This window comes from Diabrotica virgifera, chromosome 6 (genome assembly GCF_917563875.1).
Source record: "Diabrotica virgifera virgifera chromosome 6, PGI_DIABVI_V3a".
Lineage (NCBI taxonomy): Eukaryota > Metazoa > Arthropoda > Insecta > Coleoptera > Chrysomelidae > Diabrotica > Diabrotica virgifera.
The window spans coordinates 223,593,194-223,605,541 of NC_065448.1; the positions used below are offsets into that span (position 1 = coordinate 223,593,194).

The 12,348-nt window shown below is 32.2% G+C and overlaps 1 protein-coding gene across 1 annotated transcript in view; it reads left to right on the forward strand.

The window, feature by feature from the left end:
- Positions 1-12,076, forward strand: part of LOC126886749 (pleiotrophin-like) — a 379,849-nt gene extending 367,773 nt beyond the window's left edge. Inside the window, exon 5 of the mRNA XM_050653766.1 lies at positions 11,849-12,076. Coding sequence (XP_050509723.1) covers positions 11,849-11,871 — 23 coding nt within the window. The 3' untranslated portion in view covers positions 11,872-12,076. The remainder of the gene's footprint in view (positions 1-11,848) is intronic.
- Positions 12,077-12,348: the final 272 nt, after the last annotated feature.

The window sequence follows — 12,348 nt, forward strand, 5'->3', positions numbered from 1 at the left end:
TACAAAAGGAGTGTGTAACAAAATCAGCCTTCTAATTTTTCGACCGAATTTTTTAAAGTTAGCAGAAAATACAAGGCTTCCATTCACCAACGTATAATGCCACCTAAGCAAAAATGTTTTGTTACGTGAAAAATTTCAAACAGCATATAAACATATACATACAGACTGATGCAAGAATCTTGAAAATCGGAGTATCAATAGTAGTTATAAATTGTCAAACTTGTACAAAAATTTTGGGTGGCGGAATTTTGTGCCGATGAGTGTATCTTTACTATCATTTTAGCCTTTCTGATGATGTTAGTGACTACTAAAGAAATATAGAATTCAGTAGAAAAGAGTACACCTGGTCTATTCAGCTGTCTACTCAATAGTTTTGGGGGTTTTGATATGTCATCATCATCCTGCCTTCTGCATTCAAAGTTAAACATAGGCCTCCCCTAATTTCTTTCAGTTCTGTCGATCTTGGGATTCCAGCAACCCTTTTGACGTTGTCTGCCCATCGTGTAGATGGTCTACCTCTACTTCTTCTGTCCGTTCATGGTCTCCACACTGTAATTTTTTGGGTCCACCACCGTTTTCCATTCTGGCTACATGACCCGCCCAATTCCACCTCAGCTATGCTATTCGCTCTATGACATCTGTGATGATGATATGATATCTATATACGGTGAACGGCTTTCGACGTTCCAATGAACGGAACAAAGAGCCAATAAACTGAGTTTTTCGTTTCCCATCTTGTTTCTGAGTAAAGTCTTTACTCGCTTCATTGTTGAGAACGAAGGTTCTACACTAGCCGTTGTGACAGGTATAGTTGCCAAAATTGTAAGAAATTTGTCAATGTTTAGAGAACAAATCTTTATTACAATGTTTCATTACGTGGAGAACTTCGGTATTTGGTTCCAAATATGATATTGTATTACAGTTACACCATAACATATACAATTCAGCATTTATAGCTGCAAGAGAAGTGTCGTGGAAGTAATAGGCAGCCAAATTTTCTAGAAATTTTGCTTTTTCTGTAGAGGCAAATGCAGGTAAAAGAATTTGACATGCTGATAGAATATTTTCGTTTTTGCTAAATCTGATTTTTAAATTGGATGTAAGTTGATCCGTACACTGAATAAAAACAGAAATAATCCTAATAAAAAATAATAATAATAATTACGTTCACTGTTTCAAAAATGTTAATAATAACTTGGGGATAAACTTGCTGCGATGGTACCAAAGCCTAGGTAGTTTTGGGAGGGGTCCGGACCCCATGGACTCCTCCCTTGGCTACGTGCCTGCATTTGCTGTTATCCGTTTTTAGCTAAACGACTATTTTCAGTGATCCTTTCAAATATTCAAAACGCTTAAGAACATAAAACACATTTAAGGAAAAATATCGAATGAATAGAATTCGTATTTTTCACATTCGTCGCCGTTGTCTCTTTGTTTGTTTTACATACTGCGTCTTATTTTCCTCCGTAAATCATCCTATTTGACAGTATAAGTCTTAAAAAAGCTTCATCGATCTCATCCGTCATTGCTTGTCTTTTTATTGGATATTAAGCTTTAGTGCTCGCATAAAATCGAATAAAAGTGTAATTTTACGCCCCAGCGTTGACTTGATTTTCATCTAAGGGTGTAATTCAACACTGGACACCAGTGGTAGGACTTTTTCAATTCTAAAGGATTATAATGCTAACGGGAATATTTTACCTTGATAAGAATTTATTGACTAAACTATTGCTTATTTAAAAAATAGATCCCATGTACACATAAACCAATCCCTTAAATTGTTTCTTCTTCTTGTTGTGCCTATCCGTGACGAATGTTGGCGATCATGTTGGCAATCTTCACTTTATCTGCAACAACGCGGAAAAGCTGCACAGATGTTGTGTTGAACCAGGTTCTGAGGTTCTTTAACCAGGATGTTCTTCTTCTTCCTGGACCTCGCTTTCCAAATATTTTTCCTTGCAGGATGGCTTGTAGGAGGGCATATCTGGATTCATTTCGCATAATGTGTCCAAAGTATTCCAACTTTCGAGATTTGATGGTGGTTAGTACTTCTCGGTTCTTCCCCATTCTTCTAAGAACCTCCTCATTTGTGACCCGATCAGTCCATGGGATTTTAAGAATCATGGGAAAGGTCCATGATTTAACACCATAAAAAAGGACGGAGAAGACGTAACATATCAGCATTCTTACTTTTATATCAAGAGAAAGGTTGTGGCTCTTGAAAAACGCCCCCATACGGTTGAAGATTGATCTAGCTTTGCCGATGCGCGCTCTTATTTCTTGGTTGTTGGTCCATTCTTCATTTATTATGGTGCCGAGGTAGTTGTAGTGCCTCACTCTTTCTACAGGGGTTTGGTTGATATAGAGTTGACCTTCTGTTATCTTTTTCTTGCTGACGATCATAAGCTTTGTTTTCTTTACGTTTATATTGAGTCCATATTGTTGACTGTAATATGTGATTTTGTCCATGAGGACTTGTAGGTCTTCTAGGTTGTCCGCAAATACTATGGTGTCATCTGCATACCTGATATTATTTAGCCGGTACCCGTTTAGTAGAATACCTTTTTCAGTTTCGTGCACAGCTTCGATAAATATTCTTTCAGAGTAAAGATTGAAAATTAGGGAGGACAAAATTGTTTAAGCCTCTTTATTTATCTGGATGTCAAGATGTAGATTTCTATCATTCCTTCTATGCTGTTTGGTCTTCGTGCACTATACTTTTGTCATCAATGTCGTCGTGCTGATTCCATCATATCTTCGTAAGTTCTTCTCTCTAGGGTAAATTCTTTTTTCTGTCCCTCAGGTTTGGCGCCACCATATGGTATGAATTGAAAAAGATATCCCTTAACTGCAGGAACACCATATTTAAAAACCAAACCGCACTGGTTCTCCCTTCATGAACATCTTTGCAGAGTGTCACCCAAAATAAGGAAGCATTTGTTCGTCTACTGATAAATTGAGAGCAAAAATTCCGAATTGTAAATATCATTCATTTCTGAGTAAAAATAATGGACGCAATTTTTAGAATTAATCATTTTTATTCAATTAATTGTTGTCAGAGACATGAAAATTTCTTTTAATGTTCCGGAATATATTGCTGCTCATAGCATTTCTCACCAGTACCACACCTTTATCTAGGTCCTTAGACCAATACATATCTCAAGCTGGAAGTGTATGATACCCACTAAGTATTAAAATTCCTATAAACTTTTTCAGTTGATAAACAGATCTGAAATCTTGTCGACTGTTATCTTGAGCATATTTCAGGATATAGTTTACTATTCTATGCATTATAGTATTAAAAGGCGATTTCCGACGAAAAACGAACAGTTAGTTGAATTGTCTCCTTTTCTGAAAATATATTTTCTGTTGGCGAATAGGAATACTTATGTGACACTTTTGACCAGGAAGAGTTATAAGTATTTTGATAATTGGCGTACTTTTTGAGACGATACTTTTCTTCTCTTACTGCCACTAGTAGGTACCTAGATGATTCGGCGACTACTTCCGTTGAGCTTTAATTTGATCTCCGGACTTTGTGTGAATCTCAAATTTTCCGGTAATATTAGTCGCAGTTTCTTCCTCATGCATCGTCCAGGTCTTCATCGGTTAACGTGTCAAGTGAAGGAGGTACATACACCGCATCGATTTCATCAGCGTCCTCTAAATCAGAATCCTCTTCTAATATTGCTTTGAGTTCTTGAACAGAAAGTGGTTTCTTCATATCATATTCAGAAAAGCTGAAATAGAAACATATTCTCCGTATTTGTATTATTAAACTTTACATTATCTTTTCCTTTTAGACATTTTCATTTAGCACACAAAATAATTCAATACTATGAACTTGCTAAGGCACATAATATCCTTGTGGGGATCGGTCTCTTTGTAAAGACAATGAAGTCGACTTTACTAAGTAACTAGGCATTTACTTAACACACACACTATAGAGTACACTATAATCTGATCACCAAATCACGTGTACCATGCCAATGGACTTAGTTGTCGAGGCATTTAAGCTAAATAAAAAAATCACAATATATACTACTAAACTGAATAAAAGCTCCGACCAATATTTAACTTGCTTTTTTATGTTAGGATAATAAAAAAACCTCTAATGCAAAACAAAAACCGCCCTATTGCATTCACTTTATGAATCACATAAAAGTATCCAAAACAGAACATTCAAAATGAGGAGTCATAAAATTTTATTATAAACAATAAATTGAAATTTTATTGATATGACTGGATTAGACAACAATTTAGGAATAATATGACATATCAGTAAATAAAATATTGCAATATTGTAATTCGTAATGCTTATTCAAATAACTCCGAAATTGGTGGCTGAAATTTTAGGTTTTTTGTTAACTTTTTTCAATTACCAGAGAACGGCAGTTCTCGCCAGTGGCGCACATTAACACACCCCTACACGCGACACTATATATATGTACACGAAATTTTCGAATTTCTAAATCTGACTGATTTGAAAGATGGACCAAGTCCCATCTTAAATTTCAGGAAAAGACTCACCCATTCATATGTCAACCATCCATTTTGGTCCAAGGGTGTGGATTTTACGGTCCTTTCTATTTAGGGTCTGTTTTTCGTTCCCATCCCCAAAACTCCCAAAAACTTCAAAAATTTAAGTCCGACCTTTGCGGCTTCTAATAGTACTGATCATTACCTTTCCAACGCATGTCTAATTTTGAAAATCGGTTATACCATTCAAAAGTTACCGAGCTCAGAAGTATGTCTCAATTTTTATTTAAAAAAGGGAAAATGTTTGTGGATATGTATGTATGTGTGTGACTGGAAAAGTTAAACCGATCTGATTTTTTTTCTGTGTTTGAAGAAGGGGTCAGGGCCGATTCAGAACCGGTGTAGTTTGTGACTTTTGACCACCCATACGCCAGCTAGAAGACTTGGTAGGTACAAAACCTCATTATAGCCGAAAAACTGAAAATCTATACTTTGAAAATTTTGGTTTTTCGACAATTACTCAAAATTTCAACCTACGAATTGCGCCAATAACTGAGCGTTTGTAGAAGGACTCTAGACGAATCTAACGGTGTATACGTCATATCCGAGAAAATTCGAATTTTTAAGTTATAGGCTTCATAAATATGATCAAATCTATTTCCTACGAGAAAAACGGTTTCTCAAGCTCAATAATTCCTTTAATAGCTTCAGTTATCATACTTGACCTTAGATCCCTTAGATCCATCAGATACTACTAGTAAATACGTTTCAAACTCATGTTTACTTATCAAAATCGGTTAAGCCTTTTAAAAGTTATTAAGCTACAAAAGTATAATCCAATTATTAACGATTATTCTCGAAATGGTTTATGTAGTTGTAGTGATTACGACGCTAAATTTGATCTGGCAACGGGCAATCCGACTTCATTTACCGGTCATATCATATTTTTTTTAAATCTATTTCGAATAGAAAAAAATCTAGTGTACATTCGATGGACACTAGATCATTTGGGAGATAATGCAACAAAGGTGACCCTTTATAAAGCTTAACGAGTAATAGAGGAACATTGCATTCAACTTCATATATTTAATTTATAAATAACTTTGAAAAACTCCTGATACAAGAATAAAAACCGCTAAACGCCTTAAAAATGAGTGGCGCATACAATATTCCAGCTACAAAAGATCTGATATGAATATTACGTGGCGCGAAAATGTATTTTCATTTTGATGTAAAACAAAATTCTAGTTTTATTTTAAAAGATTTTTCCATAATATTTGCTAAATTTGAAGTAAACGCGCCACAAAAGAGTTTCAAAATTCAAACTGTATCAAAATTACCCTTTTGTGGCGCATTTACTTCAAAGGACATCGCACACATCTTATGGAAAATATAATGTCACTCAAATTCAATAAAATTTATATGAATATATTCGTTTCAATTTAACGATCAATTCTTATCATTGCGCCAATTCTTAATTTTCAATAATAAGAGCAGAAATTGATATAAATCAATCTGAAATCAAATGGATAGGTACATAAGTTAGAGAGAGAAAAAATATTTTAAAATACCCAAATTATAGCTAGTTCATAAATCTTCTCGAGCTCTTAAGCATCTTATTATAATAGTTTCACTAATCCGCTTAGGGCCAGCGGGGTTTAAGCTGTTTTGAATAGCACCCAGAGCCATAGTGATTATAACTGACACGTTTATAGACTCCAAAAATGTGTAATTAATCATAATTAAGAGTTGGCGCAATGATAAGAATTGACAGTTAATTTAAAACGAATCTATTCGTATAAATTTTATTGAATTTGAGTGACATTATATTTTCCATAAGATGTGTGCGATGTCCTTTAGCAAATATTATGAAAAAATCTTTTAAAATAAAACTAGAATTTTGTTTTGCATCAAAATGAAAATACGTTTTCGCGCCACGTAATATTCATATCAGATCTTTTGTAGCTGGAATATTGTGTGCGCCACTCATTTTTAAGGCGTTTAGCGGTTTTTTATTCTTGTATTATTTTTTACCGAACATCGATTAAATATTTTAATTATATCCTAGAACTTATATACCGGGTGTCCACTTATATTTTCCCCAATTTTAACTGCCTATTTAAATTTAACCTTTAACTACCCGCGCATCAAGTTATAACATAACTACACGCGTGGCGTACTTTGTACGCCACAAGAAAATACACTTAAAAACAGCGGATTTGTTTAATTTTTTTTTGAAAAAATACACTTAGTTGTTTGTTATAAACCTTATTCGGCATCAGTGAATACTTGGAGTTCCTTTTCAGTAAGCCAATTGGGATTTATAACTGGAATCATGGAATAAGTGGATTCCATGTTAAATAAAATTACCAATTAAAAATTTTTTTAAATGTGATTTTTTACAGGAGAAAAAGTATTGTTTACAAAGAAAAATATATTTTTTGCCATAATGACTAAAAAACAATTAAAATATGTACTTATATTACGACTTATAGTAATATAATCCTGGGGTATATTGTCCACCACCGGAAACAACAAATAATAAAATGTAAATTACGATCTTCCCAGAACGCCGATTATAACGAAACTAAAACCAAATTGTAAAGCACATTCCAGTGATAGGTTAGAAAAATAAGCAAGGTCAAAAATTAAATTTTTAAATATATTTCCAGTAGAATTCTTATATCTGGCGTACAAAGTACGCCAGCGCGTGTAGTTAAAGGTTAAACTTCTAAACGACTCAAGATAGAAATATGCGGTTCTCACTGAAATGTTTTATTTTAGTAAAAAGTTTGTTTGAATGGATTGAATTTTTTTATATCGCTGTTAAATAAAAAATGGCGGATTTTTGAAAAAAACGTTGTTGACTTTTTTTATTGATACACCCAGTATATTTTTTTGTAAATTGAAACAACGGTCATTTCCTTATCCAGCGATATAAAGTTTTTTAAAATCGGTTGTCAAATGACTGAGCAATTAATTTTTAAAATGAGAGATGCAATGTGGAGATCACATAACATAATATCAATTTGCTTAGTTATGTTATTTAGTTATGTGATATCCACGTTGCACATCTCATTTTAAAAATGAATTTCTCAGTCACTTGACAACCGATTTTGAAAAACTTTATATCGCTGGATAGACAAATGACCGTTCTTTGAATTTACAGAAAAATATACTGGGTGTTCCATTAAAAAAAGTCAACAAAGTTTTTTTTAAATCCGCCATTTTTTTTTTCGTAATTGAAAGCGATAAAAAAACTCAATCCATTCAGACATAACTTTTACTAAAATAAAACATTTCAGCGAAAACCGCATATTTCTATCTTGAGCCGTTTAGAAGTTATAGTCAGTTAAAATGGGGGAAAATATAAGTGGACACCCGGTATTTTTACCCTCAAGATAAAAAATTAAACAATTATACAAAAATATGTATTAAAAAAAATTGTAAAAAAATGTTTCGTTTTAGAAGCTTTATCCATTAATGGGTTAAGTAATTTAGTATTCTATAAAAAGTGTTTATCTACTCTATCTCATATTATGTATAAGTTTTAGTTTGTGAAAACTGTCATTATAGATAGCAGTGCGTGAAGGGTTTAAAGTGTACGTGAAGTAACAATAGACAAATAAAGGATCCTTTATTACGGGATACTTTAATAAAGGACAAATACAGGACGGGTCTAAAAGAGTGGTATTGCAAACGCAGTTAAAGAATCTTTTATTTTGACAAATGACATGAAATATTTTTGTAAATATAAAAATAACCTATAAAATTCCATTTGTCGATATAAATTAAAATAAGATAATTGAAGAGTAAAACGTTAAATTTAATTATTTTGTCATTTAAAGATGTTTAGAGAACAACATAATATATCCCATAATACTCATCGTTCAATAATATGGAAGTGCAATAAATTGGAAATACTATTTTAGGAGTTTTTAAATACTTTTGCATTATGGGTATATGTAATGGGGAATTTCTGGAGAATATATTATTAGGGAATAGTGGATATCCATTCCTCAACTACAACTACCGAATGACACCATTCCAGAATTTTCAGACAGAAGTTGTGTTTTTATAATCCATCACAAATCCCTTCAAGAATTGTTATTGAAAGAACATTTGGTATTGTGAAGAGATTTCCCATTTTACCATATGTAATGAGATGCAAGTTACCTTTTATTCAAAGAATAATATCAGCTTGTTCAGTTTTACATATTGCAGTAGTACATAATAGAGAAAACGTTGAAATACTGGCAAATGAGTGTGCTGCTGATATTGATATAGAAGCTGTGGCAGTACATTTTCAACCAGGAGCTAATCTAATGCGACTAAATTGTGTGTGTGTTTGTTTAAAATTATTGTTAGACATTTAAAGCTAGCGCTTAAACTAATTTTATTTTTATTGGACTGCAGTTTGTTAATAAATTTATAAATAAATATAAATATTATATTGGTGACTGATTTTAAGTATTTTATGATCATTAGCAGGTTTTAAATAATAAATTTATAAATATATACATACATGCTATTGGCGTTTGATCTTTTATCCATTATGGCCCTCTCTTTCTTTCTTTTCACCTCTGGATAACTAGTTATCAGGAAGTTTATCTGACAGATTAGATACTAATAGATATCTGACAGAGAAAAACTTCCCGTTAACTAGTTATCCGGTGCTCAAAAGACAGATACTAAGGATACTGTTATATAAACTTCCCAATAATTAGTTATCTGAAAATGAAAAGACCTCTAATCTGTCAGATAAACTTCCCGATATGCAAAAAGATAATAGAAGAATTAAGCTTTATGCTAGTTTTTATTAATTTTCTTGGCAATGTTTAAATAAACAAATACTGATGGCATGAAATGGATCACGAACAAGGAGGAATGAAGAAGGAATTGGAGATTGTGTTTACCATTAAACGCATAAAACTGCAGTATCTGGGACACATATGATAAATCAGCACCGTTACTCCCTGCTGCAGTACATATTGCAAGGTACAGTCAAAGGTAAGCGAAGACCTGGTAGAGGGAGAATATCAATGGAACTGTTTCGAATCGCAGCTAGCAAGGTTACGATTGCTATATGATTTCCAACATTCGAAACGGATAAGAACCAAAAGAAGAAGATGGCATGAAAATGAAAGTGTATTAATACTTTTGATTAAAAACTTTAGATACTAATCTATAAAAGATTAAATTTTCAAAAATAAATACTTGAACCTTTGTTTTATTTTGTTAACCTGTTGTTATATATCTGTTGAATCTAGAATCTAGAATCTAGAATTTTAACAAATCCTAACTTTCATTAAAATTTATTGATCTTATATCTTCAATAAATATTTATTTCTATAGAAAAATGTAAAATATATTGAGTTTAATAAATGAGTTACTGATATTTTAAGTCTGATCATTGTAATTAGTAACAATTTAAAATTATTTACGTAATATTCCTTTTTACAACTTCTTGTAATAACTCAAGCTTCAATAAAATGTTCTTTTCTATATTCGTTTGGGTCAAAACATCAATAATCTATATCTCAGAATATTACTTAGAGTTGTTTTTAATAAAAAAAAACCCAACATACAACTTTAATGATGAAAGTTTAATCAAATATCAATCCCACAATACATAAATTATCAATCCAAAGAAGCGACAAGATAAATTCAAAATACAAGTGAAGTTAGACCTTTCTTCACATTTTTGACACGTTATGTCAAAATAAAGGAACTTTTATTAAAATAAAGGTGTCCTCTAATTTTCCTTAAATACAGGCGGCCTGTATTTTATTAAAAGACAAAAATAAAAGACGCAATACTGCGCATGCTTATATGTCAAAATAAAGGATCTTTTATTACAGGTCGACTTAAAAGACGTTGGCAATAACTCTCTAATGTATTTTAAATGGGATTTACTTTTTCGCACTGTAGTCCTGTCGCCAGGGGGGTACAACGGCCTCCTGTATTCAGATGGACTTACCCAAGTTTTTTTATGTATTTTGACCTGTAGAACACGAATTTTTTGGGTAACAGTTGATCCGGATGTCGATAAGATTGTTATAAACCAAGAAGTTGAGGAATCACATAACAGCGATTTCTCGCAAAACAAAACATTTTTTTGTATTTCTTGGGCCATTCTAACCAAAAAATGTTCCTACAAATTTTTTCGTAAGATGCATAGTTTTTGAGAGATCGTGGTTGAACTTTCAAAAAATCGAAAAATTGGAATTTTTGAACCCGAAAAACTTTTGATTAAAAAATAAAATAGCAATTCTGCTTACCGCATTTGAAAGTTCAAGTCAAATTATATCGGTTTTAATTATTTGTATTGCTAAAAATGTATTATTTTATTGTTAAAACAAAGCTATAAACACCTAGTGCTTGAGTGATGTTTCAATGATTTCTCATTTAAAATCGAACGAGTACGTAGAGGAGGTAAAAGTGCAAGCGGGGCTATTTCTAAGTAGCATGCATTAAAACGCATGTATTAGGCACGGGAAACACTATGTGTTTATAGCTTTTTTTAACAATCAAAAAATAAATTTTTAGCAATGCAAATATTCAAAACAGATATAATTTGACTTAAACTTTTAAAGGCGGTAAGCAGAATTGCTATTTTATTTTTTATTCAAACGTTATTCGGGTTCAAAAATTGCAATTTTTCGATTTTTTGAAAGTTCAACCGCGTTTATCTCGAAAACTATGCATCCTACGAAAAAACTTGTAGGAACATTTTTTGGTTAGAATGACCCAAAAAATACAAAAAAATGTTTTGTTTTGCGAGAAATCGCTGTTATGTAATTCCTCAACTTATTTGTTTATAACAATCTTATCGACATCCGGACCAACTGTTACCCAAAAAATTCGTGTTCTACGGGTCAAAATACATAAAAAAAACTTGGGTAAGTCCATCTGAATTAAGAAGGCCGTTGTACCCCCCCCCTGGCGACAGGACTACTGTTTTTTGGCATACCTTTATTATAATCAAATATCCTTAACTTTCACGTTGTCGTGGTGATGACATGTGAGCAATAAATTACAACATAAGTTTTGACAGTTTTGTGGTTTGAAAGAAGTTAGAATTTTTAAATGTCAAAGTTCTAAAAATTGTAGAATAGAAATGAATTCCAGTGACGAAGAATTAGTTTTTTTATTTGTTTATCGTAGATAAAATATTGTATGAAACTGTGCGTGAAGTACTTTTTGCGAACTTACGCGATGTATAGCACTCGCTATCCGCTGTCGCTCGTGCTCTAAACATCGCGTGTCTTCGCAAAAAGCATACTTCACGAACTGTCTCATAAATAACTATTTTAAATGTTTTATTGTATGTGAAAAATTTACGAATTTACTCTTTTTTCTGTTTCAGCTGCCCGTCGCAACAGGCAGTAAAGAAGAATAGAAAATTAGGATAAACTAAGTTTAAATATTACTTCATCTAGCAATTCATCGAATATTAAGACCCATGCAATATATCAATCATAGTTTCATATATATAAGAAGACCCAGTAGAAACATGTAATATTTATGTATATAATATATCTATATATGTATATCTATTACATTCTTTCTTACAAATAAAGGTTATAGAGAATCATTACAATATATGTAATCATTAAAATCAAAGTAGGCGCGTCGAATAAGATTTTTTATTATTACTATTTATCCATAATCAAATATTGTGATAAAGTGTTTTTAAAAAAAGTACTGCTAATGTTAATAAGTATATGGAAGAAGTATAAATAAGGTTGGGTCTACAATAATAAATATATAATATTTACTTTTCTTTCCATATACAGGGTGAGTTTTTAGTGCGGGATCGGTCGATAATTCCATTACGGTATAGAATATCGAAAAAAGTTATTTAGA